Source organism: Chanos chanos, chromosome 4, assembly GCF_902362185.1.
Source record: "Chanos chanos chromosome 4, fChaCha1.1, whole genome shotgun sequence".
Classification (NCBI taxonomy): domain Eukaryota; kingdom Metazoa; phylum Chordata; class Actinopteri; order Gonorynchiformes; family Chanidae; genus Chanos; species Chanos chanos.
The window spans coordinates 38,059,895-38,076,871 of record NC_044498.1 but is presented as its reverse complement, the minus strand read 5'-3'; the positions used below and the strand labels follow the sequence as shown (position 1 = coordinate 38,076,871).

Genomic DNA, 16,977 nt, shown 5'->3' with positions numbered 1-16,977 from the left:
CAGAGCGATATAAACATTATCTCGAGACACATGTGGATCCACTAAGTGGATTCCACTTGTTAGTTTTCTAGTGTGTGTCTATATATATATAGACTGTAATAGATATGTAGAACTTTCCTAATCATGTTGTGGCTTGTGTTGGCATGTTCACCAGCCCATACTTTTAAATTGTAGCCTAATTTTGCACCCCCTCCCCCCACTTTAGATTAATCTGATGTAGTGATATGTAGGACCTGATCTAGACCACAGACCTATTAACCAGGGATCTAGACTAATAAGGGTTTTGAATAACAATGTAGGCTTTGGCCAGGGGTTTAAAATGTTTTAGGTAAATGCTCTTTGATTATCAGGTGATTTAAAAATGAATGGAGTTTAATGGTGTTTTCTACATCACAAGGTCTTTTCCCTTTCACCAGCTCCCTGACCTGATTTGATGCCATGTCTTCCAAATATCACGAATAGAAATATTCAAAGTGTTTCCAAGTTTACTAATAAAAGTTGCTGCTGCTTTATAGTGGACGGCTACGTGAATAACAGGCTGGCGCAGGGAGGATTTCGTCCCTGGCCGATCGATATTTTCCTGTCTCTTTAGATATGCTAACACTATTCACTCACAAGCACATGTAGTAGTGCTCCCAAACATGTCAATATGCTTCCTCCGATAACATACTCCTATGGTGAGAAAGGATATCCCCTCCTGCAGCTATAGTGAAGGGAAACTAAAACATTTCTTTTGGGCTCTGAAGATGTGCCAAAGCTGAGTCACCCTGACAGAAAGGGAAAGTATGTACAAACTTCTCAGGCTATTTTGAATTGCTAAGGAAAATCCCTCGGTGTTTTAAAAGAAATGCGGTGCACTACGAACTCAATTTATTGCGAGAAGTTGATTAGTTATTTCACTTTCAGTCTCTTGGCTCAGAGTCACTTAACCATGTGACATATCCGCATGCTTTTCATATAAGGTAATCATGATAAAATGCAATGCATTTTCAGGGATGGTTTGTATACTAATGGACTTCTCTTGCCAGCTTGGAACAATGGGAGGGCCTCTGATATGCGCCCTGTTGACTGGCCACATTCTAGTCGGCACGGTCGCTCTCCTCACTCCACTCGAGGTCCAGAGCCCCTTGTTGTGCCTTCACAAGCTCACCATGTGTACCTGACACAGGAAGAGATCATGAAACTACACTTCAAACCCACAGTGGGAACCATCCAAAAGTCAGAGGGGACAGAGGTCAAATTTAACTGCTCCATTGATATCAATGATGTAGAGCAGGACCTGACCATTCATTGGTGGAAGAATGGCAGGGAGATGCCAGGGAACATGCAGACTGAGGTCTATACTCAGGGGGCAGTTACCCTGCTCTCCACAGTGAAGTAAGTACTGTAAAGTCAAATATCATGACAAATACTGCTCTAAATCAGTGCTCCCCAATTTCACTGCCAGCTTGGACCCACAAAACAGCATGTTTTTGTTCAAACTCAGCACTGAAATGAGTAATTCATCTAATCAAAAGCTTGGTGATTAGTCAACAATATGAATTTAATATGCTTGTGATAGATGATAGAAATGTTCAGTCTTGTGGGGCACCCTAAACAAGAATTGAGGAATATAGCTGCAGGGTCTTTGTTCTGTTAAGTTTGTAAGCTTGTCAAGTTGATTTTCATGTGTGTTTCAGCATTAAAAGCATTCAGCGATCTGACGCTGGGGAATATCACTGCAGGCTCAGTGTTAGCAACAAACTAATTAAGTCAGACCCCATTTACATCGAGGTCGAAGGTGGGTGTCATTTTGCCTGTGCTGTGTGAGAGTACTCCAAATAACACAATGGATTTCCCTTAATAAGGATGTAATAAATCAAGATACTTATGGTGCTACTTGTTTGGCTTCCACATGGCCTTTAATGTCGATTTTTTTTTTTTTTTGACTTTAGGGCTGCCAACTTTCACTAAGAATCCAGCAGACATGAATGTGACCCGGAACAGCCCATTCACATTGACCTGTGAGGCAGTGGGTCCCCCAAACCCTGTCACAATTGAGTGGCTTCACAAAGGAATAAAATTCGGTTCCCTCAGCGACTCCCCAAGCACCATTCGTATTGAAGGTGAGCAAACGTTAAAAACATACCATTTGCTTAATGGTGCATCTGCTCTTTTTGTTTTTGATGTTGCCATCATCTGCAGCTTAGCCAAAGCAGTGTGATGAGACTACTCAAAAGATCTTTGTAAAGTTCTTTGTGTTTGCAAATTATGTAACGCTTTGGAAATTGTAAACTTCCTCTGGAAATGTGCAAAATGACACTAAGGATTGTCTGTCACGCCAGTACAGCAAGTCATCCGACTTGCATGACCTCTTACTCAATTCTGCGCTCTCGAAACAGGAAACACAGGATCTTCCACCGAGCAAAGTGAACTCAAAGTGAATTCAAAGTTAAATTAGAATACTTTCCATAGTTTTGTTTTTTTTAGGATCATCAGAGTGTTTAGAAATTTATTGCGTTGCAGAAACAAGTCAAAAATGAGTTGGTTACCTATGGAAGAATCCAAACTGAAGAATTATGTGCTACCGTGTGCTCTCATGTTGTTATCTCTCAGTCATCCGATATTCCATCATACTTTCCCGTCCAGCGATTACACAAAGACTCAGATAACCGAGAGACTGAGAAGTTGAGACATTGGGTAGCTGTGGTACCTCAGGCAACTCTTAGCACTGAGGAATTTTATCACTGACTTCCCTCTAAGAGCTACTAATGCATGAGCCATCAAACCCACACTCCATCTGACTAACCAGGCACTGACCTAATGAAACTACTCTGAGGTGTGCTGACATCAACAGAAATCAGTCAGTCTGTTGTTTTCCTCTCTGTTCTGCTGAAGACGAATCTCATATCAATGATTAGTGTGATTCTTAGGCAACTGCCTTCTGTCTAATAGAAAGATCTGAACCTGGAAAAAGGAGATTGAGTGATCCGATAAGGCAGGAGATACTGACACACTAGTGCCAGTTTTTGCCTTGAATATCTACAACAGAAGACCAAGTGGAGTTCGGCATTTAAAAAAAAATGCTTGCTGTATTAAGATGTGAGTTAATGAACGCTGGAATAATTAAAGCAATTCTTACAATTGTGAGAAGTTATTGCAGATTGTTGAGAGGGACAGTAACATTTGTTGTTAATTTGCTGATGTGTTGACACTATCTTGAGATTTTATACTGGATTGGATTAACACTCAAGAACTGGTTGAATCGGCATTTTAGATTGACTTTGGTGAATTGAAGGCAAAGTACAGAGGGAAACAGAAGCAAGGGGCTGAGTAACATCCCTTCAAATGTGTCTATATGTGTGTCTATTGTGTGTCTGGTATTAAATGTCTTAATGCCACTGAAATGTTCACTTATTCACACACATCTTATTGTTTGGGATAGGGTATTTCTTTATGAAGCTCTAACAAATAATTCTACCTGCAAATTATGTTATTTCTTGGTCTAACTCAAGTCAACAGAACAATTGTTCAGGGTGTTGGATTTTAAGGTGTTTCAATAAATCTCATTTTTTTGGAGAGTGAAGATTAGGCACACAAGTCTATTGGGAGTAGGCTGTTTTTTCGGAGGTGATTTTCTCAAGGAAGCAGTGCTCAGAAAATTCTCCCTGCATGTACCTTTTTTTATCTAATCTAAAAAAAGAGGACATAAAAATGAGACAGGCATTCAATCATGCTTACAGACAGTCACACGCACCATGTATTTAATTTTTTCATTGGCAACACACCCAAACCTGAATTGTTCAGTAACTAAAGCTGCAAGGTTAAAGGTCAGTACTTTGCTTTGGCTCAGCATGTGCCATGCTTGGAGTGGGGGCAGTGTGTATGTGTGTGTGTGTGTGTGTGTGTGTGTGTGTAGGGGGGAGGGATTGCTCCCTCTACAATGCTCTCATTCACACAGCAGGGCTCCACACAGTAGAGAGAGGCTGTGAAAGGGGACTAAAACTCAGCTAGCAAGGCACATTGCCAACATTGGGATGAATCTCTCTGGACACAGCTGTACAGACATGGGAGGATTGCCTACATAGCCCCCCAATTACAGCCCATTCAGAAAAAGAGAGGTTTAAGCTGAATTTTTCTTTCTCACTGGATATAGTTTCAGGGCCTCTAGAACGTTTGGTGTTGAAACTGTATTTACCCCATGTTTAGATCTTAGCAGTTCTACTTTTTCACGAAATTACAAGTCTATTTTACTCACCCTCCTAAAACGAGTGCCCTCCTTTTTCATCCAGAATGGTGAACTATATTCTCATATTTTAAAACTGTTGTTAAATTTTTTGTGTGAGTCCATTTCTTCTCAGAAACATATCTGAACCTATTTATAAGCACTGCCTGCTCCCCAAACTCATCATTTCCTCTTTGCTGACCTCTAGCTCACTCTTCTTTTTTGAATAATACATGTATTATGTAATACTTCCACTCAGTTGTCACAGACAACTCTGAGAGACACACACATACACACACACACACACACACACACACACACACACACAGAGAGAGAGAGAGAGAGATGAGTAGCTTCCTCCATCAGAGGTGCCAGCTTAAAAAAGAGGGCATTTCAGACTGACCTCTCCAAGAAAGAGAGAGAGGGAGAGAGAGAGGATATTTTGTTTTGTGTTTTTATTGCTCGCAGTGAAGAGAGAGGGGCACAGGATACAATCTCTTCTTCATAGGAGCAAGTCACTAACCATGTATCTTTTCAAAGTCAGGATTTGTCAAATATGTTGAGAGTAATGTTTAGTTTGGGAGAGTCGCAAAGCATTATTATTGAGAGCCTCTTCACTTTAGACAAATCTGATATCTTGAAAACATCTTGAATTGTGATGTCATTTATGTAGTTTAGCTAATTGTGGTGTTCAGACAGATATGTTTGGGGGAAACAATCCTTTAAAATACCTATATGTTGAACAAGAACGTACTGTTTTGTATGCCATAACAGAGCCAAGGAAGATCATGATTGTATCCTCGTGAAGCGTATCACAGAGGGAACATATGTGTCCCTGCAAGATAGTTACACACATAAACAGTTTCAAGAGTCATAGAACAGAAAGTACGACACACTGAGATCTATTTCGTGCTATAATTTGGTATATACTACCGAAGCCTTTCAAATGTTTCTTGGACTATGTCATTTACAGAGCCTGGTGGTATGGATGCGTTCCAAACCCCATAATTACAGGCCATCAGAACCTCAGCGCACATGCCTGCTCTTGGCATTCTTCCTTCTCAGAGTGCCTCAGTTTTTACCAGGAGTCTGCTGCCCCTCTTGGTTGTTTTGAATGGTCACTTTCTGTTCCTCAACAAAGGAAGTTCCTTTTGTTTTTGAAATAGCTTAACAACAAATTAAGTGAGAGTAAAAAGCTTTTCTTAACATGCCTTTGAGACTTGGCCTTCTAGACTTATGCCAAAAACAATCTGAGTGTTTAAACATTCTTTGAGAAGTGTATTACCTCTGAGAGTGAATGGCTGTTGTGTTGTTTACTTGGGGACAGTTTCTGCCTGAAATAATTCTGGGCAAAACACTCATTTGCTTTGGAGACTACTTGCTGTGCAACTGTTCCTGTGAAAGATATACAAGCCATTTCACAGCATGGTGTGACCAGAGGTCTTAGAGTGCTTGTTAGAGAGATTTGTTTATTATGTGTTTGAACTGCTTTTTTCCTCGGGGAGAGGTTTATCTGGAATGTTAAAGACCATTTAAGTGGCAAGCATCCAAAAACGCAGCGTTTAAAAAATTGATTTGAAGAGGCTGTAGCAGAAATCTTGCACAAGCTAATCAGCTGTTGTGATCCAAGAACTGGTTGGATCACCACAACAATGAGGAGAAAAAATCACAAGCCATTTATTACATAAATCAAGAAGAAATCACAAGCCATTTATTACATAAATCACACCCCAAATAATGAGGTGTTTTGCATCATTCTAATATAAATTGGTGCCTTCCTTTATGATTCATTACAGCAATTAAGCACCAAATTTTGAAAATAGAAACTGTGTCCATCTCACTGTCACTTAGAGATTGACACGTCTGATATTTAGATTCATACAAACAAAAAAAGACAACAAGCAACTTCCTGTCAGCTCCAGTGGGTAAAGCAATGCTCCCATTGTGACATCGTTTCCGAGCATGGAGAGAGAAAGATGGAAATCAACTGCACAAAAGGGATATTATGGAGGTAGTGTCACAGTTGGCAGCAGGCTTGGATCAGAATTGTATGGTGGGTGACAAGGGAGGTAAAGAGAGTTCGAGAGCCTCTGAAAGACAGCCACTGTGTGTGGCATTCTGGTAGTGAGAGTAAACCTGGCCTGTAGCCTCTTATTGGTTCTTTCTGTCTGCCACACATAAAGTCTGTGTTACATTTCTTGCTCTTTTTAGGTGAAAGGTCGTACATCTGTAGACATGTGTCAGTTTAAAAAAAAAAAAAGGCACCTCAAAAAAGTAATGTAATACAAAATTGTCAAATAAGAATCCTTTTTAAGTTACTCTTAATTGAAAATTTTGATTTTTTTTTTTTTTTTTTTTTTTTGCTTTTTAGGTTTTTGATGCCTCTTTTTTTTCTTTTTCTTTTAGTTATGTTGACCTTTAGGTTTACCGTGTGGAAAGTAGAGACTATAATTTTACTTGGCTTCAGTATCACTCATATTAAAAGTGGGACATCATGTTCTTCTTGTCTGCTTGTACTTACCTTCTTATTGCATAGACTGTTACATTTTAGCTGTTTTATAGTTTTTCGGTTTTTACAGCCTGGTACCACACGTAGTTTACAAAAGCCTTATCTTACTCACATGAATTTAATTTAGGACTCATTAATTGTTTTTTATGACACATCTAGTTCATATGTTCTGTGTATTGGCGTCAAATGAAACATATCACAAAAACTAATCACTCAACCATTATATTTCTGTGAGTTTAATCACTTGCTCAGCTATAAACGATGCACTGGATCCTTGAGACCTACTAAATGAAACTCTAAAATCTTGGCAATAAATTAAAGCCTACTGAGTCCAAAATAACTTTTGGTTTGATTGACCAATGAGATATAAACTGCGCATTACTCTGGTGCAATATTATTTGTCTTTAAAGGCATAATGTAGTTTGAAGACTATGACCAAAATGCTGCTCTGTTTGCCCCTATTTGAACACATATATATCATTTGTGTATGTGTGTGTGTGTGTGTGTGTGTGTAGGCGTGGACTCACCCACTCAGTACAGCTGTGAGGCTCGTAACCAGAAAGGTCTTTCTACTTCCAAAGAGGCCCGCATCAATATCAAAGGTAAAAGAATATCATCCTTAAATTTACCTGCTTTCAGAATAACTAAGCTATCATCAGGGGCCATACTCAGGACAGAAACTGGGATTTTCATCTGAATATGTTCTTCAAGTTATGAAAGCCTCACATGGTTTCATGTCCTGTACTTTTTTTTTTTAGAGCTACCACAGAGGGTGTCCAGGGTCAGCGTGACCAAACGAGAATCCGATAAGTTAATGCTGAGTTGGACACCTGGGCATGATGGATATTCTCCTCTGAACACGTGTTACATCACGGTAAAACAGTCATCTAAACACTGTTAGCTGTACAGACCCCCTCAGTGTAGTTTACAGTGTATGTGGCATCACAAATAAAACACTCGTGCCTAGCACCTCTTTTTTGTTATTGTGGAAATTGTAGAACTTTAAAGAATGTTAACAAAAAGGCTGAATCTTCAGCGCCATGTAAACACTGGAGGAGGAACGCAAAGCAGCTTGGTAAAAATTGTAAAGAAAGCTGATTGGTTGTTTACTTTTTATAGTTTACTTTTGATGGTTAGTGCTCGAATAGTAAATTGCACTAGACATGGCAAAGAAGAGCAAATAAATAAGTGTAGCCTCTGGCTGCTCAAAATGAAGTGGGCATTAGTAAATGTTCCACTCGGTTTTCTGTGGTCTCTGTTACAGGTGAGAGAGTTAGAAGAGAGGGGAACCCCCACAGCAGCGCGTGAAACCCCAGTTCCTCCATATGAGTATGAGGTCACAGGGCTTAGGGCCATGACCTGGTACAACATGAGTGTGTCCTGTCATAATGAACTGGGTCCGTCCCCTCCCAGTGCCTGGGTCCAGAGCAACACCACAGAGGGAGGTAAGAACATATGAGACACTGACCACCCTGGTCATGATGTCTGCGTGCTTCGGTTTTAAAAAGAGACCAATTTTTTCAGATTTATGAATTATTGAGCTATGAGTCACACGGAAGCAGTGGAAGTGGTGCCCCTACAAAAACACTGTGACTTAGTGAGGAAATGATGTGAACTGTAGAGAGTTAGGTCCTTCGTGAAGCATTGCTTGTATCCTCCGTATCTGAGAATTGCCTGATGGGAATAGGAGTGTTCTGGTTCAGGAAATGTGCCGTTCTTTTTGGGGTGTGTCTACTTCGGATTTCCTTTTTATTCTCGGAGGAATTCTGGTGGGATATTTACAGCAGCAGAGAAAAACTGTCATTTTGCCTTGGCATGTAACAGTCAACAAGAGATCATAAGTAAATGTCATTTAATAGTCTTTCAGACATACGTACGTCATCTGTACCACATAATAAACTAAAATAAGTTTCGCTGTGATAAAATAATTGCTTTGAATGGCTTCTGAACAATGATGACCAAAACTGTTAAGCCAGAGCTCCGTCAGGTCTTTGTCATACCTTCTGTGTCAGATGTTCTAAATCTCTGTATTGTTCTCAGTGCCGTCGGCGCCCCCCCGGAATTTGAGCGCTCAGGTCAATGAGACCATTTTGATGATTCGCTGGGAAGCTCCGCCCTCTGACAAAGTGAACGGGATCCTGCAGGGGTACGATGTGACGGTCAAGCACGCGGCACACACTAACAAGGTGATTTTTTTTTTTTTCGTTTTTGAGCTTTAACACAATTGAGGGTAAATTGAACTCAGTGGATTACAAAAACACAACTGCAGGACTAAAGCTATGGATTAATCCTGTACTGATGTTGGTCCAAGAGTGAAAACAACCACTTGCCTGTTCCCAAAACATCTCCTTTTTTGGCCCATTTGCAGAATAGAGCATAGGAGCTTTGCCAAAACATGCATGTGTCTGCAATCTTGTTCATTCCTTATGAGCTTACTGATAAACTGTACCATTTTCAGGTGGATAAACAACAATGTTTGCTTAGATGCGACTTGCCATTCTAAAGAGCTGCTTTGTGGCACGCTTTTTATCACTAATGCTGAAGTCATTTGGAAGGAATATATTATTGACCTGTCCTTTTTTTTTTTTGAAAATTCAAAGGTTCAAGCGATTGTTTTAATCATTCAGCTCTGTTTTGGCCGAACTTTCCTCCTGAGCTCATTTCTCCGATGCATCCTTTTGAAATGTAGTCTCTACTTTTAAAGAGGCCATAAAGGCGAGACGAGGGGAGCCTAACTTAAGAGTCCAAAAAAAGATCAATAAGTCGTCAAAGAAATGTACAAAGGAAGAAAAGAGGCTCTGGAGAGTGTGGGAAGTTGTTCCTTTTTTTGTGCCTGTTTTTAACTTGAGAACAAAAGATCAGCTTCCCTTTTACTTTCAAAATATTTACATTCAGCTGTTACACTATTACAGTATATGCCTTCATGTGTTTTGTCCAAACTGCTGTAGTTTCACTCTCACTTCAGCATTTAATTGGTTTCCCTCAGGTTCACACAGATAACAAGCTATCTTTAAAATGTATCAAAGTTTTTTTTTTCTCCTTATACAGATGATCTGATGATCTTAGATACAGTTGATATGAAAAAGCATTCATGATCTGTAAGGAAGTGACACAGAGAAGTAAGGCTGTATGACCTTCATATGGGAAAAAACACACTCCATATTATTATGACAAATCCCAGCTAGTCATACTGTTTGTATGGTAGGTCAGACAGAGGTATGCGGCATGTGAGCTGGGTCTGGGCTGTTGTTCTGTGGCTTGCCTTGGTAGTTTCCTCCTTGTATCTGCTTGTGACTTCCAATAATTCCTGCCATTGTGGTGTTCACAGGAAATTGGCGGCGTGAAAAACTTTATTCTGTCTGTTGTAACACATGTTGTTGAGTCATCACTAACTGAATGAAGAGTTATGACAATGCAGTAAATGAATCACTGCACCAGAATATGAATTACACACAAGTGCCGTGTAACAACGGCAGTGACTGATAGTGTGTGTAATTGCAGCTCTCTGTTTTCCAACGGACACCTGTCTCACTCACTCAAAAACATGGCCTAGTCAAACAGCCACCTGGCAAGCATTAAATATGCCTCATTCAAGATAATGCACCATTCAGCAAACAAGTACTGGTTCATTAATTTCAGCAGAACTTGCTTTGTTTTTCAAGCCCAAAGAATAGAGCTAATCTCCAAATTCATTGAAGCAGTGTATGTCAATTCTACAACTTTTTTCTACAACAGCTGTCTTTATTGGATTGTGAGCTGTAGCTGTTGTTTCTTTGTAAGGATATGATGATCCACACTGTACTCATAAGAGTCTGACTGTAAGCTGTTAGCCTGTGCAGGGTTGAAAGAAACAGATGTGTCCCTTACTATCTTACACAACAACGCCCCTGTATCTGTCACATGCTACAGTGTTCCTTCTACACGTATCCTCTTCATCTTATTCTCAGAAGTCTGAGGGAAAAACAACAGAGATGTTCCTCTTTTCTCCACATGCTGCTCAGAGCTGATGTTGACTGAACTCAGTGTGGCCTCTTAGCATGAGTGTCAGCCCCCCCCCAAACCCCCCAACCTCCCAACCTTGTGTTCCGTGTTTAAACCTCACTCTCAGCTTTACCCACAGCTAACCCAGTCCTTTTATTTAAGGACACTACACCTGCAAGATCTTCCCTTTGGTCATTGTTCAGAGGTATTTTGAATTTAAGTGAGAACAGTGTACTGTGGAATTTAGGCCTGTTGGTTTACTTGGTGTCTTATGTCTCCACCTCTCAGATCCGCAGTTACAGCACACAGGCAGCTGTGACACTGCGAGTCTTCAACACCACATACAGTGTGGAAGTAGTGGCCTGTACACAGGTTGGATGTGGGGTACAAAGCCCACCTTTTGAGCTCTTTGTGCCAGAGCCTGGTAGGTAACATTTTTCCATATGATGTACCTTACATCTAAACTCCTCAGTGTTATTTATGCCTTCCAGATAGGGTAATTTAGTGCCTGTCTGTATGCACTAATCACTACACTTGCATTTAGATAACCAGCATGCTGCTGAAGGTGACATGGCCAATACTTAATTAAGTGTAGATTAGTCATGCATTTTTGTGTTAAGAATAATGAGAATCTGCATCTCATTAATTCTGCCTTGTGAATACATTTAATTTTGAATAATAGGTCACCTTCAGTTTGGAGAGCATCCAAATGAAATGTTTCTTGATTTAAATTGTGTCAAAATGGTCCTGAATGACAGGCCTTCATCCTCTGAGAGACCGATAGTCAATAAAGTACTTTGTTCTGAATCTTAAGTTTAAGCAAAGCGCTGACTGAAAGATTTAGTTTATCTTTAACCATCGCCTTCCTGCTCACAACTATCATTCCCATTTTTATGGACGCAGGCAAGATTTGATTTGATTCAAGAGGAGAGGTTGCAGATTAGTTGGTGTGAATTATATCTATTATAGAGGAGAAAAGTGAAATTGGACCGACTCTCACTCATCTTCTGCAACAGCTACATAATAATGACTGATGGATTGATCAGAAAGTTGCTTAGCCAGTTTCTCAGACAAACATTTGACTCAGTCCTCTTGAATTGTCATTGGATGTTCTGTTCTGTGGAGAACCAGATGTTTAACATACAGGCATGTTTGGGAAACACAGCATGCGTTATGTGCCAAAAAAAGTAGAGCTGTAAAATAGATGAAATAGTGATGTCAGCAGTTTGCAGTCACCTCTGCCCTTTTAAGGGTGTCTCTTCAATTTAATATACCTACTTTTCCATTTAATGCTCTTATGTGTGTTTGTGCTCTGTTTTAGTGTCACCTGTATCCACACCGCCCAGGCCACGGATGCATGGCTCAGATTCTGCATATGTTGTTTTTGGGGTGGTGTGTGGGGTCTGTCTTCTCATGATTGTTTTCATTGGAGCAGTGTGCTTGCGCACTAGACTCAAGTGAGTGTGTTCTCAGTTCTCAGCAGGTGCATTACATTAAGTCCACTCAATCCATAAATAACTGAAAAAGAGTGAAGACTAAAGTCAGACTTTTTTAATTCCTGCTACAGTATATTCTCAACATCCAGTATATTTTCCATTAATCAGTAACATTTCTATATGATAGCATTTTGAGAGAGTCCCTATAAACATGCAATAAGATATAAATATCTGTAGTAGACAAAGTGTATAAGTAATTTTTGTGTACTGGGTAAGCAGAGCTCAAAAAGTTTGAAGTAAAGCCTTTGCATTCAGACACTTTGTCAGTGAAGCAGCACGACTTTTGTCTTTTACGTCTGCAGACAGATTTCATTAATGCTACTCTAAAACCACTGCATTGTCATTACTACTGCTGTATGTGGGAAAAACAGCATGACAACCCCCTGTCTGCTCTCCCCTCTTTTCATCTGGGATTTATTATGGAATGTCTGACTCAGTTTTGCCATACTGAAAAAAAAACTGCAAACAGTTTTAATTCCAGAGACAGCAAATCATCCACTCACTGTATTTCCTTCTGAGGTTTAGTTCCCAGTCTTAACTTACTTAACTGTAACATTTAGATCTCAAGTAATGCTCCATGAGTAGTAATTTTCTCGTATGCTATACTTATAGCTTTTTGGAGTTCATTGCTCTATTGTTGTCTCCCCCTGTAGGCAGTTTTGGGGATCTGAAAGCAAGTTGCCAAACATAGTTGAGTACAAGCCCCAGAGGACCTACAATCGATCAGCCATGGAAATCGACCGTATGTGAACCATAATTTTGTGAAACCATTTTTCATGAAAATTTGCAGAACAATGCACTAAATATCTCTTAGAATCATTTTAATGTCATTTAGAGACTTTTTGTTCTATCTCCCAGTTGGAAACTTGGGTGTCAGCACGGAGCTTCAGGCCAAACTGCAGGATGTGATGATTGGAAGGAATCTGCTGTCTGTCGGAAAAGTCCTTGGAGAGGGTAAGAGCAAACGACTGACTCCACAGAAAAATAGGCTTACATCCAAATCACAGCTTCTAAGTGGTAAAATTACACACCTATGCGGTATTTTGTTGCAATTCTTCTCAAATATTCATTTCAGTGGCATGGCGTTATTTTTAAACAGGTGAGTTTGGCTCTGTGGTAGAGGGCCGTTTGAAGAAACCAGGTGGATCATCAGAGAAGGTTGCTGTGAAGACCATGAAATGTAAGCACGATCTGTTTGCTGTTAATTTCTAGTTCATGGAGTCAAATTTGTCTGTGCTGACAAAAGGATCTGTGTTATCTTCTTTATATCATCTCTAATCTGTGTTATGTTTTTTTCCCCTAACATTTATCAAATAAAATCCCATCAAATCAATTCTGAGTGCAGAGGTTGCAAACTTTCTAACTAAAAATGATCTTGTTTTCAGTGGATAACTTCTCACAGAGAGAGATTGAAGAATTTCTCAATGAAGCTGCCTGCATGAAAGACTTCCACCACCCAAATGTCATTAGACTGTTAGGTAAGATTCTGACAGAAGATATTCCCACAATGAGAACTCTGGTAATTCACAAACATCCACTGCGGTTGATGTCGTAGACCTGGCGAAATGGACATTAAGTAATCAGTAAAAAGACATTTTTTCCTAAACCATGACTGTAATAATAATTAAGTTGATTTTGGTAAATTTTCATGGCCTAGTAAACCTGCTCTGATGTCCATCCTTTGATTCAGGGGTGTGTTTAGAAGTTGGAGCAGGTCACTTTCCCAAACCAATGGTTATTCTTCCCTTTATGAAATATGGAGATCTTCACAGTTTTCTCATTCGCTCCCGGCATAGTGAGAATCCACAGGTATGAAGTCGTCACTGATGTGATGGAGAATTTTGTTTAGTAGTGGGATTTTCCATTTCAATGTCACGTTTTTTTCTTTTTAAAATTGTTCATTCTGCAAAATGCCACTCAATAACACAACACCAGGACTTGTTTAAAACTTTAAATGACTATCAGTATTTGAAGTAATATTGTAGTAGTTAACGGCATTAGTATTAGTGGTAAAATTGCTATTAATATTATGAATTATAATTTGGTGTGCTCTGTTTCAGTACCTGCCTACTCAGACTCTACTAAGGTTTATGATTGATATTGCTTTGGGCATGGAATACCTCAGCAGCAGGAATTTCCTGCACCGAGACCTAGCAGCCCGCAACTGCATGTGAGCTGGTTTGTTGAACTATTATCTTGATCATGCTGCCAAACGTATTACAATACAGAGGTAGTTGCATCTGCTGTTCGATTGTGCCATTTCAAATGCAAATGGCATTTCAGATGTTTTAGTTGATCAGTTCTTTTGTAAATACATATCTTTTTCTCTCCAGGTTGCGTGATGACATGACTGTATGCGTGGCAGACTTTGGCTTGTCTAAGAAAATCTACAGTGGGGATTATTACAGGCAGGGAAGAATAGCCAAAATGCCTGTCAAATGGATTGCAGTGGAGAGTCTTGCTGACCGAGTGTTTACAGTAAAAAGTGATGTGGTAAGACCTGGATGTACCACTGCCACCATTGCTTCCTCATTTCATTTCAGTTGAACTCACAAGATTATCTGCATGTGTTTTCCAGTGTCACTGCATGACGTGGCATTTATTTTAGAAGAATTTAAGAATTTAGAATTTAGAATTGTATTTATAAATTTTTAACTTTAATTTTATTAAAAATTGTGTTTATACTCTCCCACACTTTTTTTTCATGAATAAATAATGGCTATTTATTGACATGTTATTCTGAAATACGGAACTCCAGTTGTCAGTGACTGTTTTCCCCTCTGTTTCACTTCTTTACATTTGTTGACAATGGATTCAGAAAGGTCTCACTGCTTATTAAGCACATTTGTTGTTTATTATTATTCCTCAGTGGGCATTTGGTGTGACCATGTGGGAAATTGCAACTCGAGGCATGACTCCTTACCCTGGTGTCCAAAACCATGAGATTTACGATTATCTTCTAGACGGTCACAGACTGAAACAGCCATCTGACTGCCTGGATGAACTGTGAGTGTTTTCCCTCTTCCCTCTGCTGGGGAGGAGAGGGAGAGAGAGAGAGAGAGAGAGAGAGAGAGAGAGAGAGAGAGAGGGGGAAGATATCATTAATTTGAGATATTGAATATTGAATATTGAGATTTGTAACAAACAATTTTTTGGTCCTAACACCATTTAATATGAATGTTATCTAATAATATGTGATAACTGGGACATAACAAGGAATTCCGTGGGTCTTTTTTGCATTGGTTTTCTTTTTCTGTTGTTCAGAAATATAGGGTGAGTCACTTTAAGGTATGTTGCCCCTTGCTCTGTAGGTATGCAATCATGAGTAGCTGCTGGCGAGCAAACCCACAAGAAAGGCCGGATTTCACTCAGGTCCGGGAAATGTTGGAAAAGCTTGCAGAGAAGCTGCCCGATGCTTCCAACAAGTCAGAAATCATATACATCAACACAAGTTTTCCTGAGGAGGAGCCTTTGACTAAGTCCAAGCCAGATGGTCCTCTTCTTAGCTCTTCACCATCATGTAGCCGCCAAACCATGGACACTTCGGTCGTGACCGCAGATGTTCACGAGAGTATTGACTCTGAGGAGGATGACCGGTACGTTGTTGTTGTCTCCTCTGACAACCCAGAGTTGGGTGCAAATAGTACTGCAGACACTCCAGCCAATACTCCTCTATTATCTAATGAAAGCTTGGAGCAGGACAGTGTTGACATTGCTGGGGAGGGAAGGGAGGTGCAGCCTTCCTCCACTGATACTACACATTTGCTCTAAGGTGATGAAGAATTGTGAAGAACATGTGAAAAGTATTTGGATGAGAAGTGGAAAGACAACTTAGAAAACACCTTATCCTACCCTACAGTCTGTTCCAAATAATGGATCCACTTGTGTCATTATCAGTTCTATATGAAATGAATTAAGACAGTGGGTAATGATGAGGACCATGCATATTCATTTCTTGGTTTATAGTTTCAAATATGACATTCTGACATGAGATCTATGATTCTTGTCTTGTCACAGTGTTGACCAGTTTCGTTGTGGCCTTTATAACCTCATATAATCACTAGCTGAAATAGCCAGTGTAATACACGAATAAATGAAGGACCTTGTTAAAGCAGGCATGTGATATTTAAAGTAATAAATATATGCTTATCCACAGGCATTGAAAGCTGTGATAATAAAAGTGTCTTGAAATGTTGAAAGTATTTTAGACGGTTAATGAAGTTTGTATCATAGCATTACAGCTGCAATGGAGATATCAACATGATTTTCTTTTCTTTTCATGTTAAATGTTATTATGATTAACACATTTTGTATTGATTAGAGGGCATATTGTACATAGAACCGATTGTATATTTGGCATGCATTTGTATATATCATGTACATAGCTAAAATAATGTTATGTTTCATGCTAGATTTGGCAAAGGAATGGCATTTGCTGATTGTGCCTTTTTTTGGTGGGGGCGGGCATTGGCCTTTGGAGAAGTTTTAAAAAAGTCCCATTTCACAATTACCTCCAGGCAATGAAGTGATTTATATAATTGTTTAGCAGCTGAGCAGTATTTAGCAATGTTTTTGTTGTTTACATTTTGAAATCAAGCAAGAATGAACAACATAGCCCTATATCAAGTCTTACAGACCAGTTATAAAAGATGCTGCTTTGTCACACTGAAAATCTTGCACTGGCAAGTAATGTTTTTTCTTACCCATTTATTTTCTTGCCAGTCATTTACTTTCACTCTTGCATTGGCAACCGGCATTAATAGAAGGGTAAATCAATGGAGTTTTGA

The 16,977-nt window shown here is 39.6% G+C and overlaps 1 protein-coding gene across 1 annotated transcript; it reads left to right on the top strand.

Annotated features, from left to right (window-relative positions):
- Positions 1-1,054: 1,054 nt before the first annotated feature.
- Positions 1,055-15,961, top strand: mertka (c-mer proto-oncogene tyrosine kinase a). The gene is made up of 18 exons (XM_030772297.1): positions 1,055-1,377; positions 1,680-1,780; positions 1,935-2,105; positions 7,229-7,315; positions 7,472-7,587; positions 7,978-8,158; positions 8,754-8,899; positions 10,983-11,118; positions 12,016-12,151; positions 12,844-12,932; positions 13,049-13,144; positions 13,290-13,370; positions 13,576-13,668; positions 13,881-13,999; positions 14,251-14,360; positions 14,524-14,683; positions 15,060-15,196; positions 15,502-15,961. Exons 1-18 carry the CDS (start codon positions 1,055-1,057, stop codon positions 15,959-15,961), a joined length of 2,742 nt encoding a protein of 913 aa, XP_030628157.1.
- Positions 15,962-16,977: the final 1,016 nt, after the last annotated feature.

Bases quoted from the DNA above. Each gene is read 5' to 3' on its own strand.
- mertka (XM_030772297.1), top strand. From the start codon at position 1,055: ATGCGCCCTGTTGACTGGCCACATTCTAGTCGGCACGGTCGCTCTCCT. The intron at 7,588-7,977 runs GTAAAACAGTCA...TCTCTGTTACAG, and splicing joins TGAACACGTGTTACATCACG to GTGAGAGAGTTAGAAGAGAG. The intron at 12,933-13,048 runs GTATGTGAACCA...TCTATCTCCCAG, and splicing joins ATCAGCCATGGAAATCGACC to TTGGAAACTTGGGTGTCAGC.